Source organism: Phalaenopsis equestris, unplaced genomic scaffold (assembly GCF_001263595.1).
Source record: "Phalaenopsis equestris unplaced genomic scaffold, ASM126359v1 Scaffold000002, whole genome shotgun sequence".
NCBI lineage: Eukaryota > Viridiplantae > Streptophyta > Magnoliopsida > Asparagales > Orchidaceae > Phalaenopsis > Phalaenopsis equestris.
This window is the reverse complement of record NW_018164444.1, coordinates 35,062,953-35,087,785: the sequence shown is the minus strand read 5'-3', so window position 1 is coordinate 35,087,785 and position 24,833 is coordinate 35,062,953. Positions and strand designations below refer to the sequence as shown.

Here is a 24,833-nt window from a genome sequence, read left to right as displayed (position 1 = left end):
GTCTGAAACGTCAGAATTCCCTAAAAAGGACATCCATTTTGTTATGCTGTGACACACGAATAAAAAAGTACGAATCAAATATTATTTTGGAAAAATTAAATATTTTTATATTTATATTATTAATTATAATAACATTTACAATTCTAAACCCTATTTATCTCTTTACCTGCATAATTAGCTCCCCACTCGATCCTGCGGCTCGACCAGCTGCTCAGCTCATCCCTGCGCGTGCCCTACATCCCGTGGCTCATCCACGCGGCGATCTATTTTCCCCCCCTCTTGACTCTTCTCCTTCCTCGCGTGAACGCTTGATCGCTAGGCTCTCCAATCGTGGGAGCTCGACTGACCAAACCTTCTTCTCGAGGCTTTACATTCTCCTCCTTTATGGTGACGATTCCTTCTCCGTTGTTTTATTCGACCACGAAATCGTGGTAGGTGGTTGTCTCCCTCTCATCTCTGCCTATAAAAAGACTTCTTAGGTTACTTTGCTGGGTTGTTGAAAATTTTTTGAGAAAAAGGTAGGCTGAGGTGTTCGTTGGTCGCTGCTTTCTCGAAGGTTTTGGGAGAAAAATTTCTATAGGAAGCATTTTCTTAAATTTACTTAAATTTAAGCATTTTCTTAAATTTATTCTAGAATTTTGCTTTAAGTTTGCATTAAGAGGTATTCCTCTTCTTCCCTCTAATCTGCATCATTGGGATTTGCACTTGAAAGTACTTCTTTTCCCTTCTAAAGCATGTGGACGTAAAGTTTAGGCTTGTTTTGAGATCTAATCATGGATAGTTTCTAGAAACAATAAGAATGGAACATAATATGGATACTCTCTCTTTTTTTGCTCAAAATGCATGATAGATAGAATTTTGGAAAATTCTAGTTGTTGTCATGTGATGATAGTTGCTTATCTGGAATATATGCTATAAATGTAATGTTGAAATTCTTTGTTGTTGTTGCTCATGTTCAAGTAAATGCTGGAATTAGTTTCAATATTGAATAATATTTTGGCATTAGGGATCTGTTTATGCTTATTCGTTCCCTGTTACCTGTAACTATTTGAAACATATGCTAGAGTGCAAAAATTTTGAGGCTTAAGGCTTCATGAAATCTTATTTTGATGGCCCTATTTTGACAAATTTGATGTGCTCAGTTTGGCTCCTTTTGGGGTTGTGTTTTGACTGTAATTCTTTCCTGTTTTAGCCCCTCTTGCTGGGCTCAGTTTACTCGGGATGTTTCTCTGTTTTTGTTCCCTTTTGCTGGGTTCGGTTTGGCTTGAAAGTAGGCTCGGTTTAGCCGAAATTATATTCTATTTTTGTCCCCTATGTTGGGTTCGGTTTGACCTAAGATTTGTGTTGGTTTTGGCTCTTTTTCTGGACTAGATTATACCTAGAATGTTTCTCTGTTTTGACCCATTTGATGTGCTCGGTTTGGCTCATTTTGGGTTGCGTTTTGGCTGGAATTCTTTCCTGCTTTAGCCTCTTTGCTGGGCTTGATCCCTTTCACTGGGTTTGGTTTGGCTTGAAACTAGGCTCAGTTTTGTGGAAATTATATTATGTTCTTGGCTCCCATTTTGCTGGGTTCGGTTTGGTTAGAATGTGGCCCTATTTTATTCCTGCGCTGGACTCGTTTTGGCTGGAATTCTGTCCTATTTTCCCCATTCCCCATTCGCTAGGCTCGGTTGGTTGGAGTTCTATCCTATTTTTGGTCTCTTTTGCAAGGTTCAATTTGGTTGTGTGGTAGTTTGGTTTTAGCTACTTGCAAGTCTTAGTTTTAATTCCTCTGGCTGCCCCTATTCGAATACATGTGCAAATCTATTCTAATGATTTAAAAATTGGTTTGGGGGTTTGGTTTTGGCCCCTTGTAATTGCTGCCCCTACCCGTGAGCTTGAGATGTTGGCTGTCATTTTGCTGCCCCTACCCGTGAGCTTAAATTGGTGGTGGTAGCTGTCCCTCTCTGCTGCCCTTGGTCGTGAACCTTATTCTTTAAGTGATAAGTTGGGCTGGTAGTCTTCTTCTTGCTGCTCCTGGCCGTGAGCCTTACCTTGTAGCTTCTTTATGTGGTAATTTGGCGATGGTGGCTGCCCCTCTTTGCTGCCCCTGGCCGTGAGCACTTATATGGTTTTATTTGGATGATTTCGTGCTTATATAACATGGAAGCTTTTGGTTGGAGTTGGAATTAGACGACTTTATTATTTGCAGAATTTTGAGAATTTTGAAGGTGGTCGTTTGTGGATTACATAACTTTATTCGATTTGTGAAATTTGAAAGACCCTTAAACTTCGTTTTGGGAAAACATAAAGTTGATATAAATTGGATTCATAAAAGAATTTGAAAACTCATAAAATTGTCGTAGGTTCGACATTAAAATTTGGATAACATAAATGCCACATTTGAGTTCAAGCTTGGGTGTGTGAGTATATAAGTGGCAGTGGAGCCGCGTATACAATTTTCACATTGATTCGGCCTGTTTCGACCTGTTCGAAACAAGAATTGGAAGGGATACCCTTCTTGGGTTGATCCATTGATAAAATTAGAGAAAATGATATCCTTCTTGGATTGATTCAAGGATCTTGGACCCTCCTTTCATTACTAGTTTTGAGGGTTGATTGACCCTTCTTCTTTTCGACCTTTTGAGTGGATCAGTTCCTCCTCTCGAGTTCCTCCTCTCTCTCATCCCCAATTTTTTTTTGAGGGTTGATTCGGTTTTCAGTGCTTATTTTTTTTTTTTGAGGGTTGATTCGGTTTTCAGTGCTTATGTCTGCACATAAATGCCCATATATAGCATTTTGCTATATATGAAACCATTAAGCAAGATCGCAAGTAGGTCGGTTTTATTTTGGGGCTTAGGGCGGTGATGACAAAGGTGCGCCGGTGGTAGAGCGAAATGATATTCCATCCTACGACATCATGACCCAATCCTGGGACCTGATAAATTGTAGGATGATAGTATCATTCACCGACAGAGACTAGCGGGGACCCATACCTTCTTATGTTGTTGGCGATCCTATGCCCGACGGTGTGATCGATTTATGGACAATCATAATTTTCAAAACCGATAAGAACAGAACATAATAAGAGCAGATACAATATTTATAAAAATATTTTTACTACAAAATTGACACAACTTCCTTTTGTATGTCTGAAATTAATGTGCATGCTAAAATATAAATTTTAAATATATCGTAACTTGGTTGTCCACTTGTCGATTACCAGTCCCTGATTTTTGTTGGTTTAGCTAAGGGATACCCTCTTAAGTTAGGTTTAGTAGGACACCATTCTAGTTGAGTGGAGGGCTATATACATCCGAGTGACCGATAATAGCCTTCGACGTTCCTCGAGTACAAATATATAGTATCTGAGACTAGCCCCGACCCGAGTGCTTATGGTTTTCTTTCTTTGAATTTTTCGTGAAATTTTATTGGAACTTTTGGTAAAGCACTCCTGGTCTTTTTCCGAGATCTAGATTTTCCCGTGTTTTCAGTGACTTTTTTTAAGTTACCATTTGCTGTTTTTTGCTTCGAGATTTCTATCGTAAGTCATTTGCCAATTTTCTCGAGTTTTCTTTCGTAATGGGTCATTTGCCGCTTTTTCTTGAGTTTTCTAGGTGATATTTCTTTTGTTGATACAATTCATGTTAGTTCATTTCTTAAATTCTGTTATAAACTTGCACCTGCTGCTGTTTCTTTTACACACTATACCTTAGAATAGGAGACCAATAGTTGGTTTCATAAGAGGTACCCAGAACAGATCGTTGACTAAACAATTGCATATACTCTTAAAATTAACGTTAAATCTGAAGGTGCTGCGACGGGGAGCTTGGAGGGAACACCGTGGGCAACACAACGAGGACACACAGAAGAGTAGCTTCGAGATGGATCTGCAACATCAAAACAAGTTCACGTCAATTAAGCATTTTCCTTAGTTTAAATAAGAAGCCATAGGACTTCGAGGTGGTTTGCTTGGTGCAACGTAAATCCTCACATAATATTTAAGCTTTTGCATAACTCTGTTGTGCAATTAACGTCCTAACACTTTTAAGATTCCGAGGTTACCGTCCGGTACGGTTTAAATCCTCCTATCTTTCTAGGATATTTGCACAATAAAATATCGTGCAAATGTAAGTCCTAAATTTAAAAAAAAAATTGCAGGATTAAACATTAAATAACATCACTTCAAAAACATAAAGCCAAATAATAGGATAGTTGGGAGGTTACCGGGGTTCTCCCTGGATCTGTGATATCCCTTACTCTTCGCACATTTGAATTCCTTAAAATAACCGTTCCTATTTGAGCCACTCCCGTTTGATTTTCCCGTGCCCAATTTTGGAAACCTAAACTTTGAAATCTGGAAGGTAAAACCACTGATCTTAATCGAGAGTCTTCTTAAGATGTAATTAACTATGTCATTAACTACAGAGGTTGCCTCTATAAATCAAACGGATGTCACAAACTCCTTAGTTTAGGTGGTTGAGCCTACTGTCAAGTGTTATGCTTATCCTTCGGGATAGTGTATTACTTATGGTATCGTGCTCATCCATCCAAACTATTTAATATGTGAGATTCATTTGGTCTCATCCATTTTTTAAATTAAAATGTTACTTTCAAAAATCATATTTGTATTAAAACTATTTTCATATTTTATAAAAATCATCCTTTCAAAGTTTTCAAGAATAACAGCCGACAGATGTATAATATTATACAAAGTAAGAATACAATGGAAGATATAAAAATTTGAAATTATAAGTTTAATTAATTAAATTAATCCTAATTATTCTTTAATGTCTTGTATCATACGGTTCCCAACCAACTTCCATGCGATATTTTGTATTTGTTTCGATCAAAGGGCTAACATCCTTTCCAAGTCCTTCGACTTTCTTCCTCCCCTCTCTGGTTTCTCCTCCCACAAGCCCTTGCATGACCCTACACAGTGGCAAAGTAGCGATCTGAAGCAGGCGGACGACCCGCTAAGAGCGGTAGCTCTCTGATCGAACTTTGGTGACGAAATCGGTAAGTATGAAACCCTCATGCACGTTATTTGAGATATTCCTTCAGTTTATCACGTTTACATTTTAACGTTTGTCATAAAACGTGCATCTTTTCATTTCCAATTGTCGAAGCAGAGACGATGTTGCGTTAAAAGCGACGGAATTGGTTTGTAAATGTTCGTAAGGGTCTTTAGTGAGAAATCAACAAATATAGGAGAAAAATAAGATGATAGGAAGAAGAGGGAAGAAGATTTGACAGTTTCGGAGAAGGGCAGGTTGCCGTGACGTTTAAGCTAATCAGTTATGTTTTGGGTTAAATTATTTTATGAACCAAGATATTATGAAATCCTAAGATATTTACAAATTACAGGTTGTTTACTCAACGCGACGAAAACTAGTCGTATGGCGACACCATCAATTTCAAGCAAAATAATCCTATGCATAATAATTTGATTAACGAAAATTTATTGAATCTTAAAGTTTGATTTTTGTTAAATAGGTTATTAATATTAACATAAAGGTTATCATAACGTCCAACTATTTATCAAAATTAAGAATCTAACGTGGGAACCGAGGTAAGTAATTATATTTCTAAATTTCAGTAATCTTCTTTATTTCAAAATGTATGTTGATTACAAGTATGTTTTAGTGCAACTAGATTTATATTACAACTGATTATTCATATTGTTAGATTGAAAAGATATGCATGACAAAAAAGTTATACAAGATATGCAGGAAAGATATACAAAACATACATGAGATAAATGATATACTTGATATGCAAGATAAAAATAGTTGAAAAGATGTGCATGATATAAGAGATATGTATGAGATATGAGATAACAATAATATGAGAGAAATGAATGACGAATAATTGTAAAACAGATAACAATGCAGGTTAGTGGATGAATGAAGTTGTCTCAGAAGAATAAAATAGTTTATATATGAATGTTTGTCTGTGCATGTTGAAAAGAGAAATTCACCCCCAAATGATACTAGCAGGGGACACCAATATACCCACGTGAATAATTTTTCTAACACCTTAGACAATTATGATGTTTAGATCACTAACCGTTCTGCCGACAGGAGAATATCATCTGGAGGAGAGTAGATAGAGCTTACCTCCATAGTCAATCATGATGTTTAGATCACTAACCGATATGCCGACAGGAGAATATCGGTCAGAGGCAGGTAAGGGTCTTTCTGCCTCAGAAAATTATGATGTTTATATCGTCAATCGCTGTGCCAACAAAATAATATCAGTTTGGGACGCGTTAGACTATTTTTTACGGCGATACTCAGACACAAAAATCTGTATGTAAAGAGTACAAAATAAGAGTAAAATAAATGCATATAAAAGATTAGAATATTTTTATTGAGTAAAAGTCATTAATACATGTATTAATATATTCAAATATTTTTTATAATATTATGAAAGATTAGCATATTACAATATTTCTTATAAAGAAATGAAAAACCAACATGCATATTGAATTATTTTCCTCTAATTACTGTGGTTTAGAAGTGTGATTACCCATTTGTTATCTTTAGATAACTCATTACGTTGTTTAAATATTTTTTTAGATTTTAGCTTTTGATCAAGATAAATATAAAAGCAAATGTGTATAGTAGGCAAGAACAACGACCAGAAAAGTACAAAGTAATACTTGTTAATTAAATTGATTCTATTAATTGCTCTTTTATGAATATTTGAAAATTAAATTGTTAGTGATAGAAATAGAATATCATAGAATTTATTTCTACCATCCGACCAATTGTTCCAGTCTTGGTTAATTCCAAGCTCCAGGCTTGGTCATGACAACGTCACTCCTAATAAGCGGTTTCTCTAATTTACTAGGGCCGACCTGCCCCCTTTCTTCCCAACTAAATCAGATCAGTTTCTTCAAACCAGTTCAGTTAGAAGAGACCTTGTGTCAGTCTCCTGAGGTTGAGGGAGCTTCAACCTCATTCGTTGAAGCTTCAGTTTGCATGCTGACGGTGACAGGGTTGTCGTATACTCTCGAGGTGAAAGGATCATCAACTATTGTCTTGGTAGCACCAGGTTCCCACTGTGGGCTGCAATGTCTCCCATGATACACACTGCCTCCCATAATACTGGAGTTCTCCACTTGCGAGCAAAATGCATATAAGTCCAACCTTCTTGGGGAATACTAATGAGTTGAACTAGAACTTAGTGTCATGTATTGTCTCCTAAATCCTTCCAAAGTTACCCAAGGTTGGCTCAACTTGATATGAATCGAGGGTAATCTGATCCTCCCCGAACAGTGGTGGTTATGGCAATAAGATATCGATTGGGATGTTCTGAAATACTCTCTGTCATGACTGTCATGTGTATGGAATCAACACCTCAGTCTTATCATCTATCATCACCAAAATTAATCCCGCCGATGCTTCTGTTATGGCAAGCACACTTATGATCTCAGAATTCGCAGAAGGTAGAAGAACGATGTGCTTACCATCCTTGGTGAAGTAGTGGGTGTTCCAGAACCCATCATGCTGAGTTTTACAGAATTTTCACGGCCCCCCCAACAAAAGGTGCTAGACTTCTATGGGTACCGCATCGCACCATACCTGATCCTGCAGTTGACTTCCAATCAAAAATTCCATTAGACACCTGCCAATGTTGACCCTGTTCTCTTCAACCACGTCAGAGAATATGACTGTGAATGTTTCTATCATGAGGCTCAATTTCTCCACTATCTGCGTAGATGCCACGTTCTTGTTGCACCCTCCATTAATGGTGAGCTACATCCGTTTCCTTTCACAATGCAATAGGTGTAAAATATGTTGTGGTGAAACATTGCGACTCCCTTGCATCCTGAGCCTATATGACTTGTCAAACCATGAGCATCTCATCCTCATCTGGTAGAAGACAATACTCACCATGTTCTTAAGCTTCCTCTTCATCACTAACCTCTTCTACTGTACTCTGCTCGGTAAAGGACACAACTCGACTCGTCGAGCAAGTGGAGGCGATGTGCTGAAATCCATAGCATCTAAAGCATTTTCGAGCTGGGAATGTAGTGGGTGTGCTACTCTTTTCAGACTTCATCTTACTTTGAGTGGCTTTATCTTATCTAGGCCAGTCTTTTCCACTCCTTGAGGCATGCTCCTACTGATGTCTCCAACTTGGGTGGCTATCTGAACGATGGTTGTCAGCTTTGTTTTTGATATCTCTCAACTTTCAATGCTAAACTCTGGACATCTCTCAGTGACCAATATAGTTGTAGTTGAATAACATTACTGATAGTTGGCTTCAAACCTCCCAAGTTTTTGGATATAAAATGTTCATCTGGCTTGACCAACTCACATTTCATCTTAAGCTGCTCAAACTGTGGCGTGAACTCATCCACAGATAGGTCCATCTACTGTAAGTGATGGAGTCTCAAAAACATATCCTGACAATAGTGAGGTAAGTATTTCCTTTGAATCTTCTTCCTCATCTTCTCCCACTTGGTAATTTTGTCACTTCCTTTTCTCCTTCTTTGCCTCTGCAAATTTTTCCACCACAAAGAAACACCTTTTTCCAATTTGATGAACACGAGCTTCACCCTTTTGTCTTCTGATGCATCTTTGTGCTCGAAGATTTTCTAAACCAATTGCAACCATTCGATAAAATTATATGGATCCATACCTCCATCAAACTCTGACAGATTTACTTTTATTATGAAATCTCTAAGTCCTCCATATGTCGCCTCCTCTGATAATGAATTTTGAAATGTCGCGGTCTATCCTCCTCATCACTGAAGTCCTGCCTATGAAACAGATTCATAGTATCGTCCCTTTCTCCCCCTCGACTCTCCATATCACAATCAAGGGTAATCTCCCCCTAAGCCCTGTCATCAATCTCTGCAAGCCTTTGTTGTCGTCGACGAATCTCTCGCTATTTTTCTTTCTGGGTAAGCCCGGGCATATACCTCCTTGGTGGCATGGTTAGGGTTTAAGTTTGTGAAATTGGAATAGGGTATTTGAGGGTAGGAAAGAAAAATTTTTGGGGTGGTATGGTGAATGCCAGAAAACCCTATGATACGAGTAGGGTATACCAACTGATATCGGAGTAAACCCCAAATAACAATAAATAATATTATAACTACAACGGAAAAAGAGAATCAAAAGCACAACAACACACTAAAAGGAAAATAAAAACAACAAACACAATACTCACTCAACTAGGGCCGTAAGTCAAAGGTGAAGAAGGGCGATTATGAGGTATGGAAGGGCGATGGTTTGCTGCTTCGAGGGGAGCAGGTTGGAAGTGGGGACTGTGGTGGAGTGGCAGGAAGCAGCGACGATGGGAGCAGGTGGAATGTTGCAAGTTGGAAGATGGGGGTGTCAGGAAGTGGTAAGTTGTGTTGTGATGGAAAGGAGGAGAAAGGATGGTTGGCTGCAGGTGTGGGAAGGAGAAACAGCAGGAAACGGCTGAACAAACAGCAAAGTGTACTGTTTGGGGGCTGGTAGCCACAAGTTGCAGCATGGACAGTTAGGCGGTAGTGAGATATTTTTCATGTGACAAGAAGAGATGTGATCAAGAATTAAAAAATGAAAGGTAAAACACTTAAAACCTAAAGATACCCTGGCTTTACTTGCTAGGTGCATATCAAATTAGTTAAAGCTAGGCCTAAAATCTACAAGCTTAATAAGGTGGCTATATGGTTATATGATTATGCTCAAGCGCCTAAGTTGGCTTAGGCCTGACATAATTTCCATGCAATTAGACTAGAAGACAATTTTATAAAAGGGTGTTGCAAAACTAAAGTGCCCTGCTCTATACAATGGTGGAGAAGTATCAAATTTTCAATCTGATCTGATGCTCCAACTGTCTAAATCATTTCGAACCTTCGATACAAGTGGAGTTGGTTCCAATTTATAAGAAAATGAGGCAACTCAATCAAGATTTATACCATTGGCTTTTCTTATTTCATGTTTTTTTGCAAGTAACTTAATGCTTTGTTCTAGTTTATTTGAATCATTTAGAATTCAAAACTTTCATTACCCTATGATAACAATTTTCCAAGTTTATTGTGATTATTTTACATGAAAATTGGACAAATATATTTCAATTACCCTATACTGGAGTGATAGATTCAAGGTTTAACAGTACAATCGAGGTTGAATCAAATAACATAATAAACATTAAAATTATTTTAATATGATTTAAATAATGCAATAAAAAAGCAATACTAATGTTTTCATCAATTCAATATAAAATATTCTGATTCAAAATACTTCACCCTTGAATTTTTTGAGTATAAATCTAAATCAAAACTTTTGGACATGATATTTCAATTATTTAATCTGTTTTAATTAAAATCATTTCTTTATATTTAGTCAACCAAATTAAAAAGCCAAAAATTGATTTGAGGCCAGTCCAATTCACCGGTTCAATCATCAGTTATGGCCGTTCTATGCAAAAATGATTTGAATTGGGACCAAACCAATCAGAGGATCGGTTCACAAATGAATTGGTCAGACCAACTGAGCAAATTCAAATGTTTAACCAAGACTTTCGCTCATTGCATGCATTTCGGTTGGATGGTTAATGAAAAATGAGCTGCATTGGATGACTCCTACTGGACTTACCCTTTGTAGCTTATAGTGGTCGCTCAACTACTTGTTTCTGATCAATATGTTTTCATTATTTTTATTATTGCTCACACATATTGAGAGGTATTTAGTATTTGATGAAGTTGAAACGATAAACGATGACCAACATAAAAAAAATATTATAGTTACAAGATTTAATCAAATACGCAAGAAATTTTGTAGCCATAGAATAACGCAACTAATTACTTCATTATCAGCAATAAGTAAAACCAATCACAAGTGCAAAATAAGAAAATTGAAGTAGCAAGGACATGGCTGACAATCCTATGAAGTAACTAGAAATCTATTACAAATAACAAGGATTAATGCCTCTAACAAGAAAATTTATATTTATCCCCAAGTAAATAACAATTATTTAACTTGAGACGGTAAAAATGATACTTCTATCTATTCAATGGTTCAACTAGCAATCATACGCAATTTAAAATTCAAATTATAAGCATTTTACAATAAAACCTTGTTATGTATTAAATTAGGTGTAATAGTATTAATAAATATCATTACTATTATTATCCTATATATATTTATTTACATAACTCTTATTAGAATAAAAAAGGAGAGAAAAAATGAAGAAAGAGGATGACTCACGATGCTTGCTTAGTTGAGAAAAGAGGAACAATTTTGGTCCCTGCTCTCGGCTAGGTCAAAAAAGGGGCAACAAGAGAGGGAGAAAGAGGTGAAATGTAATCGTTTCGGTGGTCTCTGTCTTCCACAATCCTATTGTTGCTTTCATGCTAGCTCTGATCATGACTGTATAGTGAGAGTTAGAAAGAGGAAGAGAAAGAGAGAAGTTTCGATGGTGAGGGTTTGGTGGCTACATAAGGAGGCATGAGAGAGGTGAGTGCGATGCCTTGACTTCAGCGTCGGTCCTCCCTAAATAGCCGAGAGAGAGGTAGAAATCAATGATAAAAAAAGTAATAAGGACAACATCGAACCGAGAAAGAAAATGAAAGAACTGTGTTTTGGGGAAGTCGGTTCCGGACCAGCAATTTGGGAAGGTGGTAGGAATTGCGATAGCGAGCGGAGCAGAAAAAAGATTTTGGTTCATACACCTCTACACACCACCAACAACCACTAAAACCACTACTTACCCAGCTACAACCTCTCCCAACTCCATTCCATTTCCACTCCACCTAAACCTACCCAAATTTCCTCTCTAACAACACCACTGCTTCCTGCCAGATAACTGCACTTTCTCCAATATTCTTCCCAAACAAGAAAAACCTCGCTTTCTCCCTAGTTCCTCTTCTTTCTTTGATAAAATTAAAAAGTGCATCCAATTTCATTTCATTTTTGCTTCATTATAATAGTTGTCGACAACCCTCTTTGCATATTCCGTAAAATACAAAAATGCCAACTTAATAGTAATAAAAATTGAAAGTGCTTGTCTGTGTTGCATTGACACAATGGGAAATCTGTTTTTGTGTATGTTGTGCTTTTTATGCAGGTATGCCAAGTCCCATGCATACACTTTTAAGTGTGATGGGTTAACGACCAGTCTGCATCATGTCGACGCAGCGGTAATGGCTCCGTGCGAGTACAATATTATTATTTTTTACAGGTACACAAAGCCCCATAAATGCTTTTCTAAGCATGGTGTATTTTAAAGATCCCTTAGGCCGCAATGTCGAAATATACTGACTATGAACGCCTTTTAAGTGTGGTAGAATGGCCTTAGTGTCCCAAGGTAGCCCCCAAACATAGATGACGCTAAGAGGCTGCAGATATGTTGCCAAAATTTTGATCGGCAGGGGATAAAAAATAAACCTAAACTAAACTTAAGAGATTTTTAAAATGACTAAAACAAAACAAAAATGAAAACTTGAATAAATACAAGTAATTGAAGAAAGTCAAATGCAAAAATCAAATAAGTAAAAAGGCTTAAAAAGAAATCAAACTAACATGAAATTTGGAAAATTGTCTTTTGAATTTCAGCAGAACAACCTTTCAGTAAACAACCTTCTGAGAATAGAAACTAAATTCAAAAATTAAATAAAAAGAATTTAAACCATAGCCCTCTATTTATAGTAAGACAAAGTGCCACTTGCGACCAACTCGAATTTAATACGCTATATAGAATGACTCCCGCCACCCATATAAATCAAAGAATCTAAATTGGAAACTTTAAAGATATAAATTTATTTAAAATTTAAACCTTAAAAGCCACTGAATCTGCACCTCAACTATACAAGTAAACAAAAGGTGTTTCACTAGAAGGCTTTAGACAAAATCTTGCACGCTCATTACCGGATCGAAACCCCAATTACACCCCAATTACACGAGTGGTCAAAAGACAAACTGAAAGCTTAAAAGAAAAATATTTGGAAAAATCTTAATAATAACATACTTGTGCAAATAACAAAAAAATCCACTAAAAAACAGTCTAAACAAGTGAAAAATTCCCACATATGCTTCGACCAACGTGTTAAATGCTCAATCACAAAGTCTGAGAATGATGTATGTGCTACGAGCAGCTTTGACTATAGGGCGTGGTCGTAAGTCCCGAATTTTGGCCAGTCTGATCCTCCTCCATAGATGGACTAGAGTTGACAAGAATATACCCATTGAGCCAGTCCAATTTGCCTCCGCAAATGACAGTAGTTGACAAACTAGTACAGTCAATGATGTTTAAGTAACAATTATTCGCCCATGATGAATATATTCATTGCACATCTCAACCGGAGAAAATCTATTCATAAGATAAAAGTTTTCAAATCATAAACCCAAAAATACTTAATGAAATCTATCATTCAATGCTTAAAGTAAATATCATTCACCATCTGCAACAGTTTGTCGAGGTAAATAAATCTAATAAAACCAAATCTAATATTGTGAAAAATACTATTAAATTCATACTCAAAATAATATGTGCTAGTAAGGACATGACCCAAGTCCTCTGTCTGGAAAATTTGGTTACTACCCTCCATAAGAAAATAGTTACAACCAAAGCACACTGATTGGGTGGTTTGGCTAATAGGTTCATCAGGTCGCTTGACCAGTATGCTCCATTATAAAATAGTCATAACTAGCCCGTATGTTCCCCAATAACAACCTTCACTTTCGAGCAATGAATCATAGGGTATACTTGATAGGGCACAAAGCCTCTATAAGCTAAGATCTGATTTAGATTAGTTCTTTTAGATAAATAATCACCCCAATTTTACAAGGTTTATTTGGACAAAACATAACATGGCTGCTGCAAGAATCATTTTGTCAGTTGAGTTGACTACCTCCTTTGACTAAAGTAGGCCAAAGACTATGATAACCCGGGATGACGAAACCATGAGATCTCGATTGAGTTCTTCATTATTTCCCCCAACATCGACTTTAAGCTTACATTGATAATTTTCATAATTTTAAATTTTAAATTTGTTGCTACAATATACTAAGCTTGAATAGTTAGAGCCTATGACCAGCCTTCGTCGAAAGAGCACTCCCGTTATTGTGTGGGTTTATTGAAAAAAAGGGCTCGCGCCTATGAAAAACCTCAAACCTCATATCTTAAAGTCCTCGCAAAAGAAGAGTGAAATCTTGGGTAGTGTCTATCTACTATCTCATTTGCCTTTTAAAAATTTGATTCGGAACCTCACGATAAACTCCTCACCTTCATTCTCATCTCTTTCTTTTCTTTTAGAGAGAGGCTGGGGCATTTGATTTTTGGAGCCCACACAAACCACTTAAAGTGCTTATAATGAAATATAATTAATAGACTTATAAAAAATAGACTACATGAAAAAATTCTAGAACCAAAATTCTCCTCCCACGCACTATGCACAAAAAATTAAAAAATAGAAGTTGATGATGGAACCTTAATTACTACTGCTGGAAAAAAAATGCAGTAAAACTCACCTTTCCTTTCATCAGCATTCATGTTATTAAAACAAACCATAGACCTATTATGCATTCAAAACTAACATGTGATCTTATCGACACTGCAACTTTTTATCGCACTCATTATTTAAGTCAAGATCAAGCCAAAAAGAAGATTGAAAATACTAAAGAATAGAAAAGAACACTATCTGGATAAAAGTAATCATAATCACATCCTTTGGCCCTTTTCTATTGGAAAGATTTAATACAAATGGGGCATTGATTTGAATATCATATTCAGACAAGTCATCTATCATGCATTGTGCTACATTATTAATAAAAATTAAAGAGTTAAATATATGACGTGAAAATGGTCAAACACCATTGACCATCTATACATTTAAGTCTCAATGCCTTCTTCCTTAATCCATATTAATGAACAAGGCCAATTATTTATTGCTAATATTGAAGGGGTCAAATTGTTTAATTCTTTCATAGACAATTACCTATTCTAAATGAAAATTAAATAACACGTATAATTCACTGCATGTACTATAAAATGATCCCTACTCAATTTGGCCCTAATGTTAAGCATATTAGACAAAACAATGGGACGCAGTATTTAAATTGAACTATATCCCATTTTCACCCCCACATAGTGGGACAAAAGCTTGTTGTTGTTGTTGTTGTTATATAACCCAATTTCTCCTAAAAAACCATCATCCATGAATCTAAAAAAACATCATCCATGAATCCTATTGTACCGAAACTCCACATGAAAACAGAACAAAAATATTCGCCTTCATGAGACAACCATGGCCCTATTAGTTGAAAGGAGTGTTTTAACACTTTACTAAGAAAAAAATATCTTAACCACCTTGAAGTGGAGTCGTTCTCGCCTGCGGCGCTATTCATGCCTAACGACCGGGCATGGCAATCGATCCGGTCAAGCCTTCCTGCTAGGCCGGGACCGGTCCAATACCACTTAAAGCTCGTGATTCCGCTAGGCTCCTCTTCCCCGATCAATTCCTGTCCATGCCCTAGACTTCTGCCTCCTCCTAGCCATTGCAGCGCCCCTCTTTATGTACTACCATCTCCTCCCCTTTCTTTCCCAGATCTTACTGTCACTAGCTAGTAATCTACTCTCTATTTATTTATGTTTTTTTCTTAGGACCTAATCAATTGTGGTGCTTCTTCCTGGTGTTTCCTCTTCGAGGGCTATACCCTATGCCGAGTGGTGCCACGGTTGTATATTGTCGTCGGTGTGTGTATCTACGCTCCATCTCCTCCTCCCAACGTCACTCTTCAACCCTCCAGATCATCTGACCACTAGCTCCATCCAGCGGGACCGACAGGCCACCTCTCCTTACAGGTCGTCGCACTGCTTCCCAGCACCTCCTCCAGCAAGCCGCGGGGTCCTCAGATCCTTTCCAACTCACTCCAGGTGCTGCACCCCCTCCCTACACCGCTCCAAATAAGCCGCAACACTTTGCAACACCCATCCCATCGCTGCCACCCTCTCCAGTACCTCTTACTGCAGGCCACCGACCTCTCCAAGCCCTCCCAACGCCACTTCTGTCACAGTTGGTCATTTCGACGTTTGTTCAGTCGTTGTTGACTCTTCCCCAGCCTTCCCGGTGACTTCTCAATCACCCTTGGACGCTGCCCAGACCTGTTCCAACCTCTTTTCCATTTCTTATGGTGTTATTTGTTGAGTCGTCTTATCCTAAATTATTGTCCACTTGTTTGTGTTGTTTTTTGTTTAAGAGTCGATGTTGTACTTCGTTCAAAATTAACAATAAAATTGTGTCATTCGAGTCGTGTTTTGAGTAAACTACGGTATCCTTTGGCATCAGAGCTAGCCCAAATCTAGTCCTACCCTAGGGTTCCCTAGCATCCGCCACCTATCTAAACCGCCCAAATTTTCTCTTTTTTTTTCCTCTTTCCTTTTTCCCTTCTCTTCTTGTCTTCTCCTCCTTCCATCTCTCGTTCCTGAATACTTCTAATCATGCCATCACATCCATATGCGTCGAACCCAACTCAGAAGAAAATACGATAGAATCGTCAATTACAACAACGATTGGCCGAGATGGACGACGGGACCAAGGTGACGTTACTCTTGACCGTGACATCAAGAGTTGAAGAGACCGCGATGACGACCTATATCCATTTCACCGTGATGACATCAACAATGATGAATATCGCTCACGCAGCTTTGGCATTCACTATCACAGAAGACCATGCGAGGAGCCCCCGTTCGACCCCGATCGGGGTTTCGACATCAGAATGGACCTACCAGAATTCGATGAAAGCAGGGACCCCAACGACTTCATCAATTGGTTGCAAGTGATCAAACACATCTTTGAATATCAGGAGGTACCCTAGAACAAATGGGTTAAGCATGCCACAATCAAACTAAGGAAAAGCGCGTCATTATGGTGGGACAACTTGCAACGACAATGTGACAGGGACAACAAGATCACTAAGTGAGCCAAAATGAAGAAGGCAATGCAAGAAAAAAAACCCACCATCCCACTATCGTCGGAATATGTTTCTTTGGCTCCACAACCTATAGCAGCATGACTTGTCGGTCGAAGAATTCACGGTACAATTAGATCATCTATAGATGAAGTGCGACCAGATCTAGCAAGATGAACACACAATCGCCTGATATCTCGAAGGTTTAAAACTTGCCATTAGCAACATTGTACAAATCCAGCTATACTAGACGCTAAGCAATGTCCAGACTCTCGCATTTAAAGTACAGATCTAGCAAGATGAACACACAATCGCCTGATACCTCGAAGGTTTAAAACCTGTCATTAGCAACATTGTACAAATCCAGCTATACTAAACGCTAAGCAATGTCCAGACTCTCGCATTTAAAGTAGAACGACAACAGAAGCAAGTCAAGTCTCAAAACTCCTTCTGACAACCGTCGACATTCAAACCATCACCTCAAGCCACATCTACCCCCAAGACTATGTCGGAAGTTGGCAAGTCACTACCAAGAAGCACGAAAACCACCCCAAGCAGAACGAAACCCGAAAGGGGAAGTTCCTCCGAAACAATTCCTGCATGAAAATTTTTAGGTGACATGGGTACGACCACATTGCCGCCAATTTGCCCCAATACCCGTGTTGTCTCATTTACTAAAGAAGGTGTCGTCGAGGAAGTCGAGGAAGTCAAGAAAATCAAGAAAGCTCAATCTGAGGATAACTCTGAAGAAGCACTTACCCTTCCCGACGAAGAAGGTGAAATATTGGCTATACAAAGGGTCCTCCAGTTAGAACCCGAAAGAAACCCTTCATGGCCACGACACATCTTTCGTACTACATGCACAATCAAAGGCAAAATCTGCATTTTAATCATTGATAGTAGTAGTTGCAAAAATGTCATATCCACTCGAATGGTCAAGAAGTTAGGCTTAGCCAAATAAAAACATTTGCGATCCTACTTTCTCACCTGGCTCAAAAAGGGAACGAGATCACGTCGATCAACAATGCTTAGTCGAATTCTCCATCGGCAATCAACTACAAGAGTAAGTTTGGTGTAACACAGTTCCAATGAATGTATGTCACAATCTTCTGAGCAATGAAAATTCAACCAAAAAATGCAACATGACGGCTTCAAAACACCTACACATTCAAGAAGGACGTAGAGCACATCATATTATTACCTGTAAAGGATGTGAGGGCCACGATCGACACTGAAGATGCATTAATCTCACGAGTGACCTTCCTGCAATCAATTTGCAACGCAACGATAACTCTAGCTTCGGTCCTCCTAGAAGGTACAGATAAGGATAATGAGATACCCACACAACTTAAACCACTCGTACGCAATTTCCAAGCCGCCATGACTGACGAACTCCCGGACAGATTACCTCCACTACGAGGCATCCAACATGCCATCGATCCCATACCAGGGTCGATTCAATAGACCTGCCTACTGATTGCCATCCCTAAAGTACAAGGAACTCCAACATTAGATACAAGATCTTGTTAAGAAAGGATTAGTACGTGAAAGCACCAGTCCATATGATGTCCCCGCCCTCATCAATCCAAGAAATATGGCCCCAGACAAATGCGCATTAGCAGTCGTGCCATTAATAAAATTATAATAAAATAACGTTTCTCATATCACGCCTCGACGATCTCTTAGATCATTTGTACGGCGAGACCGACTTCGCAAAAATTGATCAACGAAGTGGTTATTATCAGGTTAAAATGTGACTGGGAGAAGAGTTGAAGACCGCCTTTAAGACATGAGATGGCTTTGGACACTCATGTCTTTCAACCTGTCAAATGCGCCCAAAAATTTCATACACCTCATGAATCAAGTCTTTCGATCCCATATTAGAAAATTTGTGGTGGTCTATTTCGATGATATTTTGGTTTATGGTAAATTCGAAGAAGACAACCTGCAACACATTCGGGCGGTAACTTACGATTCAAACAACTGTACGCCCACAACAAAAAGTGTCACTTCTTCACAACTCAAATATGCTTATTGGGTTACATTGTATCTAGCATGAGGATAGAAATGGACCTAACAAAGATCGATGCAATCGTAAGCTAGGCCAAACCACAATCTTTCACCGAGCTTCGATAATTCTTGGTATTGGCCTCCTTCAACCATAGATTTGTTTGCAACTTTATCATTATCACCACCCTCTTACGGAGCTGTTGAAACAAAAAGAATTTACATGGTTGGTCACGGCCCAGACCAGTTCGACATATTAAGGATAAGGTCACTCAAGACCCAATTGTTGCCTTATCCGATTTCAACCAACCATTTAAGGCTGAGTATGACGCTTCCAACATAGGCATTGGCATTGTACTCAATCAAGGTGGTCACCCCATTACCTATTTCAGCAAAAAACTAAAAATAGAGTCGATGAAAATAATCCACCTACGACAAAGAATTTTATGCCATTATTATAGCGCTAAAACACTGGAGTCATTACCTACTCACAGTCGAGTTCACCCTCTTCACAAATCACGAAGCTCTCAAATTTTTGAACAGCCAAAATAAACTTAAATGGTGCCACGCTACCGAGTAGAATTCATAGCGTCCTTCCAGTTCGCACCCAAACACAAAGCCGAAAATCAGACCGAGTCATGAATGTTCTAAGTCGTAGTCACCTCCCGCCACGCTACCGAGCAGAATTCATAGCGTCCTTCCAGTTCGCACTCAAACACAAAGCCGGAAATCAGAACCGAGTCATGAATGTTCTAAGTCGTAGTCACCTCCTGATCACATCCTTGCAGATGCATGTGATAGGCTTTGAAGTTATAAAAGACTTATATGAGACTGATGAAGTCTTCCAAGAAATCTGGGAACAACGTTGGGAGAAATCTCACGGGCAGTTCTACAAAACAAACAACTATTTGTTACACCACAACAAATTATGCATCTTCTGATGCTCACCATGCTAAGTTATCACCCAGAAAACCACAACAGCGGATTGGCCGGTCATTTTGGAAGAGATAAAACTCTCACACTCATGAGAGAACATTTTTTTTGCGCCAACTAACACGAGATGTGGAGCGACACATCCAACAATGCAAGATTTGTCATATCGCCAAGGCACGTGGCCAAAATACAGGATTATACACATTCACTGATACTTGAAGCGCCTTGGGTCGATGTCAGCATGGACTTTGACATAGGACTGTCACGCACGCAAAAGAATAAGAACTCTATTATGGTCGTCACTGATCGTTTCTCAAAGATGGTGCATGTGTTGTCTTCTACAGGACATTAGAGGCATATCATATTGTCAATTTATACTTCCACAAGATCGTTTGGCTTCACAACATTCCGAAGACCGTACTACCGATTGGGACGTTAAATTCTTGGGTCATTTCTGGCGGACCCTCTGAAGCAAATTAGGCACTGAACTCGTTCTGCAACACATCCTCAAATGAATGGGCAGACCAAAGTCGTTAATAGGAGCCTTGGAATCTTCTTCGATGATTTGTTGGGAAAAATAGCAAACAGTGGGATCTAATTCTCGCTGAAGCTGAATTTTCTTACAATAGATCAGCAAGTCAAACCACGGGAAACACGCCATTCAAAGTTGTCTATGGCTGCAACCGGATCACATCCCTTGAATTGGTCCTACTTCTACCCCCAGCAGATATCGGCGAGGATGCTACAAAACGTGTTTACCAAATTCAACAGCTCCACGAGGATGTTGAGAAAGCAATTTTGAAGCCAAGCCACAAATATCAAACGCAAGCAAACAAGTCTAGGGAAAAAAATTATATTTCAAGAAGGCGACCTCGTGTGGATACGACTAAAGAAAGAATGATTTCCTGTACAAGCATACAACAAACTCAAGCCCAAAGTCAATGGAGCTTTCCACATTTTAAAAAAGATGAATGAAAACACATACAAAACTGACTTGTCATGAAACTACAAAATTTCAATAGCATTCAATGTCGTGGATTTCACTCCTTACTACGAGGAACCGGATGCTTCGACAAAAGATGTCAAAGGACCCCCAACCCCAGGGGATTGACGCGGGTTCCTTCTCGCCCGCAGAATTGTTCACGCCCATCGACCAGGCGTGGCAATTGATTCGGTCCAACCTTCCTGCTCGACCTGAACCTGGACCGGTCCTATACCACTTAAAGCTAGCGATTCCGCTAGGCTCCTCTTCCGTGATCAATTCCTTCCTGTGCCCTAGACTTTGGCCACCTCCAAGCCATTGCAGCGCCCCTCTTCATCTCCTACCATCTCTGCCCCTTCTTTTCTCAGATCTTACCATTACTAGCTACTAATCTCCTCTCTATTTATTAATGTTTTTTCTTATGTCCTAATAAGTAGTTGATCTTTTTCTTTTAGGTGTTTCTTCATGGTGTTCCCTCTTCAAGGGTTGTACCCTTTGGCAAATGGTGCTACGGCTGTGTCTCACCTTAGGGGGGGTGTATCTTCGCTCTATCTCCTCCTCCCAACGTCACCCTTCCACCTTGCAGATCACCCGACCACTAGCTCCTTCCAGCGGCACAAACAAGCCACCTCTCCTTCCAGGTCGCCAAATCCCTTCCTAGCGCCACCTCCAGCAAGCCACAGGGTACCTCTCATCGTCCAACAATGCTTTATGTTCTTGCTGAAAATTGTTACCAGTATTATTCATCTTTAGTTAATATAATAGATATTATACGCACACATAGCATGCACATAGGATAAATAAGTCAATTGTTTTAGCTAATAAAAGCATCACCCATGTTTAAGCTCTGCGTATAGAATCAAAGAAAAAAAAAATTCAATGCTTGGCATTGCGTTTTGCATTAAGCATTGAAAATATTGGTCCTAACAGAACATGCTAGCCTTTCTAGCAATAGGCTTTGGCATAGAAAACTGTTGTCACAAGTCAACTAAGTGAACCTGTCCATTAATGATCTCCATTCTTTCATTATTGGTTAATAAATAATGAAATTAACATTTCTTTGTAAAACATTTAAAATTACTCTTGAAAGTTATTTATTATAAAAGTAGAAGCTTAAGGAAAACATAAGCAAGATGACTTGGTCACCAAACAAGAAATAAAAAGAGCATAATAACAATAGATATTTTACCATTACAAACAAAGCGAGGATTCAACAAGTCTCAGATTAAGGGGAAAATTTTGCGTACATAACAAGTACGCAGGGTGCGTACATTTCGGTTATAGGAAGATTACAAAGAGGATATATAGAGGTTACATTTGTGTTATACCCATGTTACCACCATATAACCTCCCTATAACCCCCAAATGTACGCAGTCCTGCGAACTTATTACGTACGCAATTTTTTCCCCAAATTCAGGTAGAAGATTTAAAATACGCTGAATTAACACACCAGTAAACTTGCATCCATACTAACCAGCTGTTTTCCTCTATCCTGTCGATCAAAGGCAGACTCTACAACATGCTTTACCACTGGAGATGAACTTGTCAGCAGCAGGAAAATAGCTCCATCAGTAGCTATGGATAACCAGAAATATTAAATGAATCAGAACTCCTCCACAGCTAAATGAATCATAGAACACAACGGACAAAAAACTACGGTATATGTATCCAAAATGGAAGCACATTTATCAAACAGCCTGGATTTTAAACAGATATCTGATTTTTTTTCAGCGCCTGGAGTCAAATCAAAAGGACTAATTAATCCAGCGATAAAAGAGCCAATTTTTGCAAGGACTAAAAAGTTTTGAGGGCCCAAATAACAAAATTTCTAAAATCGTTGTTGCTTCTGAAGTCAACATTTTTATTTATTGCTTGTCACTACATAACTGTTTATGACTTTTTATTATTTATAATCATGCAAAGTACAATGCAGGAGTGAAACGTGGCTGAAAAATGCCCTGGAAGCAAGTTAACATTTTAGTAAGATGAAGCAGTTATGAGCATCAGGGCATATGCTTGTTAATTGGACTAATGTTCATTTCTTCGAAGGCTTCCTTCGGTGAAGATATTCTGAGAGATCAATTTCTATAACTGTCCAACAGAAAAATAAAAATTTCCTGCCATTTTCATCAGCATACTACCGCAAGGAAAGTACTAATTTTCAGTTTGTTCTCACCAATAAAAAAAATATATATATTTGACGAGTCAAGTTTTCCTTCAAACAGGCATACAAATTTGATGTTACACGCATAAATATGATTATGCATAACTTGGTAATTAAAACACTAGCATCAAATCTTTTGCAAAGATTGTGCCATGATTGATGGGCCAGTAGAATTGTTAATAAGGGGGTTTTTAAAAATTGAACAGATTTTACAAAAGTCAGAACTTAACAGACTCAATAGCAAGTGATATATTGAGTGAAAAGGCTGATGGATTCAAAAAGAGCATGCTTAGAGAAGGGAGTTGCTAAACAATACATGAGCACCCCAACTGAAGTTCTTTGTGCGAGCTAATTCCTTCCAACTGAAGTTCTTTGTGCAAGCTAATTAAATACTCAATAACATCCTATTTAAGCACCCTTATCGAGAAGTGAAGTGTGGCACAAGACATTATCAATAGCAGTATAAGCGTAGGGTACAAGGAACAGCGCATGCCTGTTGACAATATCCCAAGGTCATAAGCTTCAACTTATTGTAAAGGGTGTTGATTTTCCAATTCTAAATGGACTTTTCAAAGATCTACCAGCATACATGAGATGGGACATGATAGGAGCGAACGACTGAAGGGATGCAAGCGAATGAAGCAAGCTGTGCGAGATTGCATGATTCAGCGATCCCGTCTATGTGGGAATCACGAAATTTCACGATTCACGCGATTGCAGGAGAGTACCACCACATATTTCCATCACAATTCAGATTCTGCACGAATTTCTATTTCCTTCTCCGATTTTCTTTCTATTTCCTTATTTCTAGTTAGGGTTTCTTTTAGACATGAGACTATTTATATAATGCAATTTTCAATTTCTTCAAACTTCTGATTTGAGTTAGTGTTTTGGACTTGTTTCTTCTAGCTCTACCTCATTTTCCTTTTGTAAGTAGTGTGTCTGTAGCTTATGCATGAAAAAGGTAATGAAGCTCCTCACCACCTTAATATCGCCAAATCAGAGTTTTCTCCGCTATTTTCAGCCTGGAAACGCTGATCAACGTCTATCTCTGTCCAAACACCGTCAAACTCCCATATTTTCATTCAACCACCATTCCATAATCACCTCCCCACTAAATCCGCTATCCAAATACTTTATAGAGACATTAGATCGATATCATTTTGTATAAGAGTTAGCCCGACCCCACTTCCATCCTACAGTGAACTAAATCTATCAAACCAAAATTTCAAATAACCTAACCTAACATACTAAAAAATAATAATAAATTTAAAAAAAAATCAAAATCATTCATATCTCAATTCCTAGCCCAAAACCTAAGCTTTCAATATCAAACTTTTTCCACCACCAAAATGTCACCCCAACACTTTCCATCAAAACCTAAGCTTTCACCTTTTACTTTTATGTCAAATTCGATTGGAAGAACAAGATATGCCGCCAAGGAGAAACCTTCAACGAGACGTTCAGAAAACCATCACGGAGGACGTGCAGCAGAAAATCCTCCCCTAAACTCCCGACCAAGCTTTCACCTTTTACTTTTATGTCAAATTCAATTGGAAGAACAAGATATCCCGCCAAGGAGAAACCTTCAACGAGACGTTCAAAAAACCATCACGGAGGACGTGCAGCAGAAAATCCTCCAAATGTAATAGAGGCTTGCCACCTTCGAAAGGAGATTATTCATAGAGATCACCCGTAGCCACAAAAGTGAACTGTATTATTCATAGAGATCACCCGTAGCCACAACAGTGACTTGTCAGATCGAAGGATGAAGTGAATCCTTCCCACCAGCCAGTTTTTAGTGACGAAGAACCACTATCTCGAAGATTTGGCATGGGATATTAGAAGAAAATTTTG

The 24,833-nt window shown here is 38.5% G+C and overlaps 1 protein-coding gene across 1 annotated transcript in view; it reads right to left on the bottom strand.

The window, feature by feature from the left end:
* The window catches only part of LOC110017937, a 34,528-nt gene that overhangs the window by 7,952 nt on the left and 1,743 nt on the right, over positions 1 to 24,833 (bottom strand). The window contains exon 2 of the mRNA XM_020715108.1: positions 22,287 to 22,387. Within this exon, the coding sequence (XP_020570767.1) occupies positions 22,287 to 22,387 (101 nt within the window). The remainder of the gene's footprint in view (positions 1 to 22,286; positions 22,388 to 24,833) is intronic.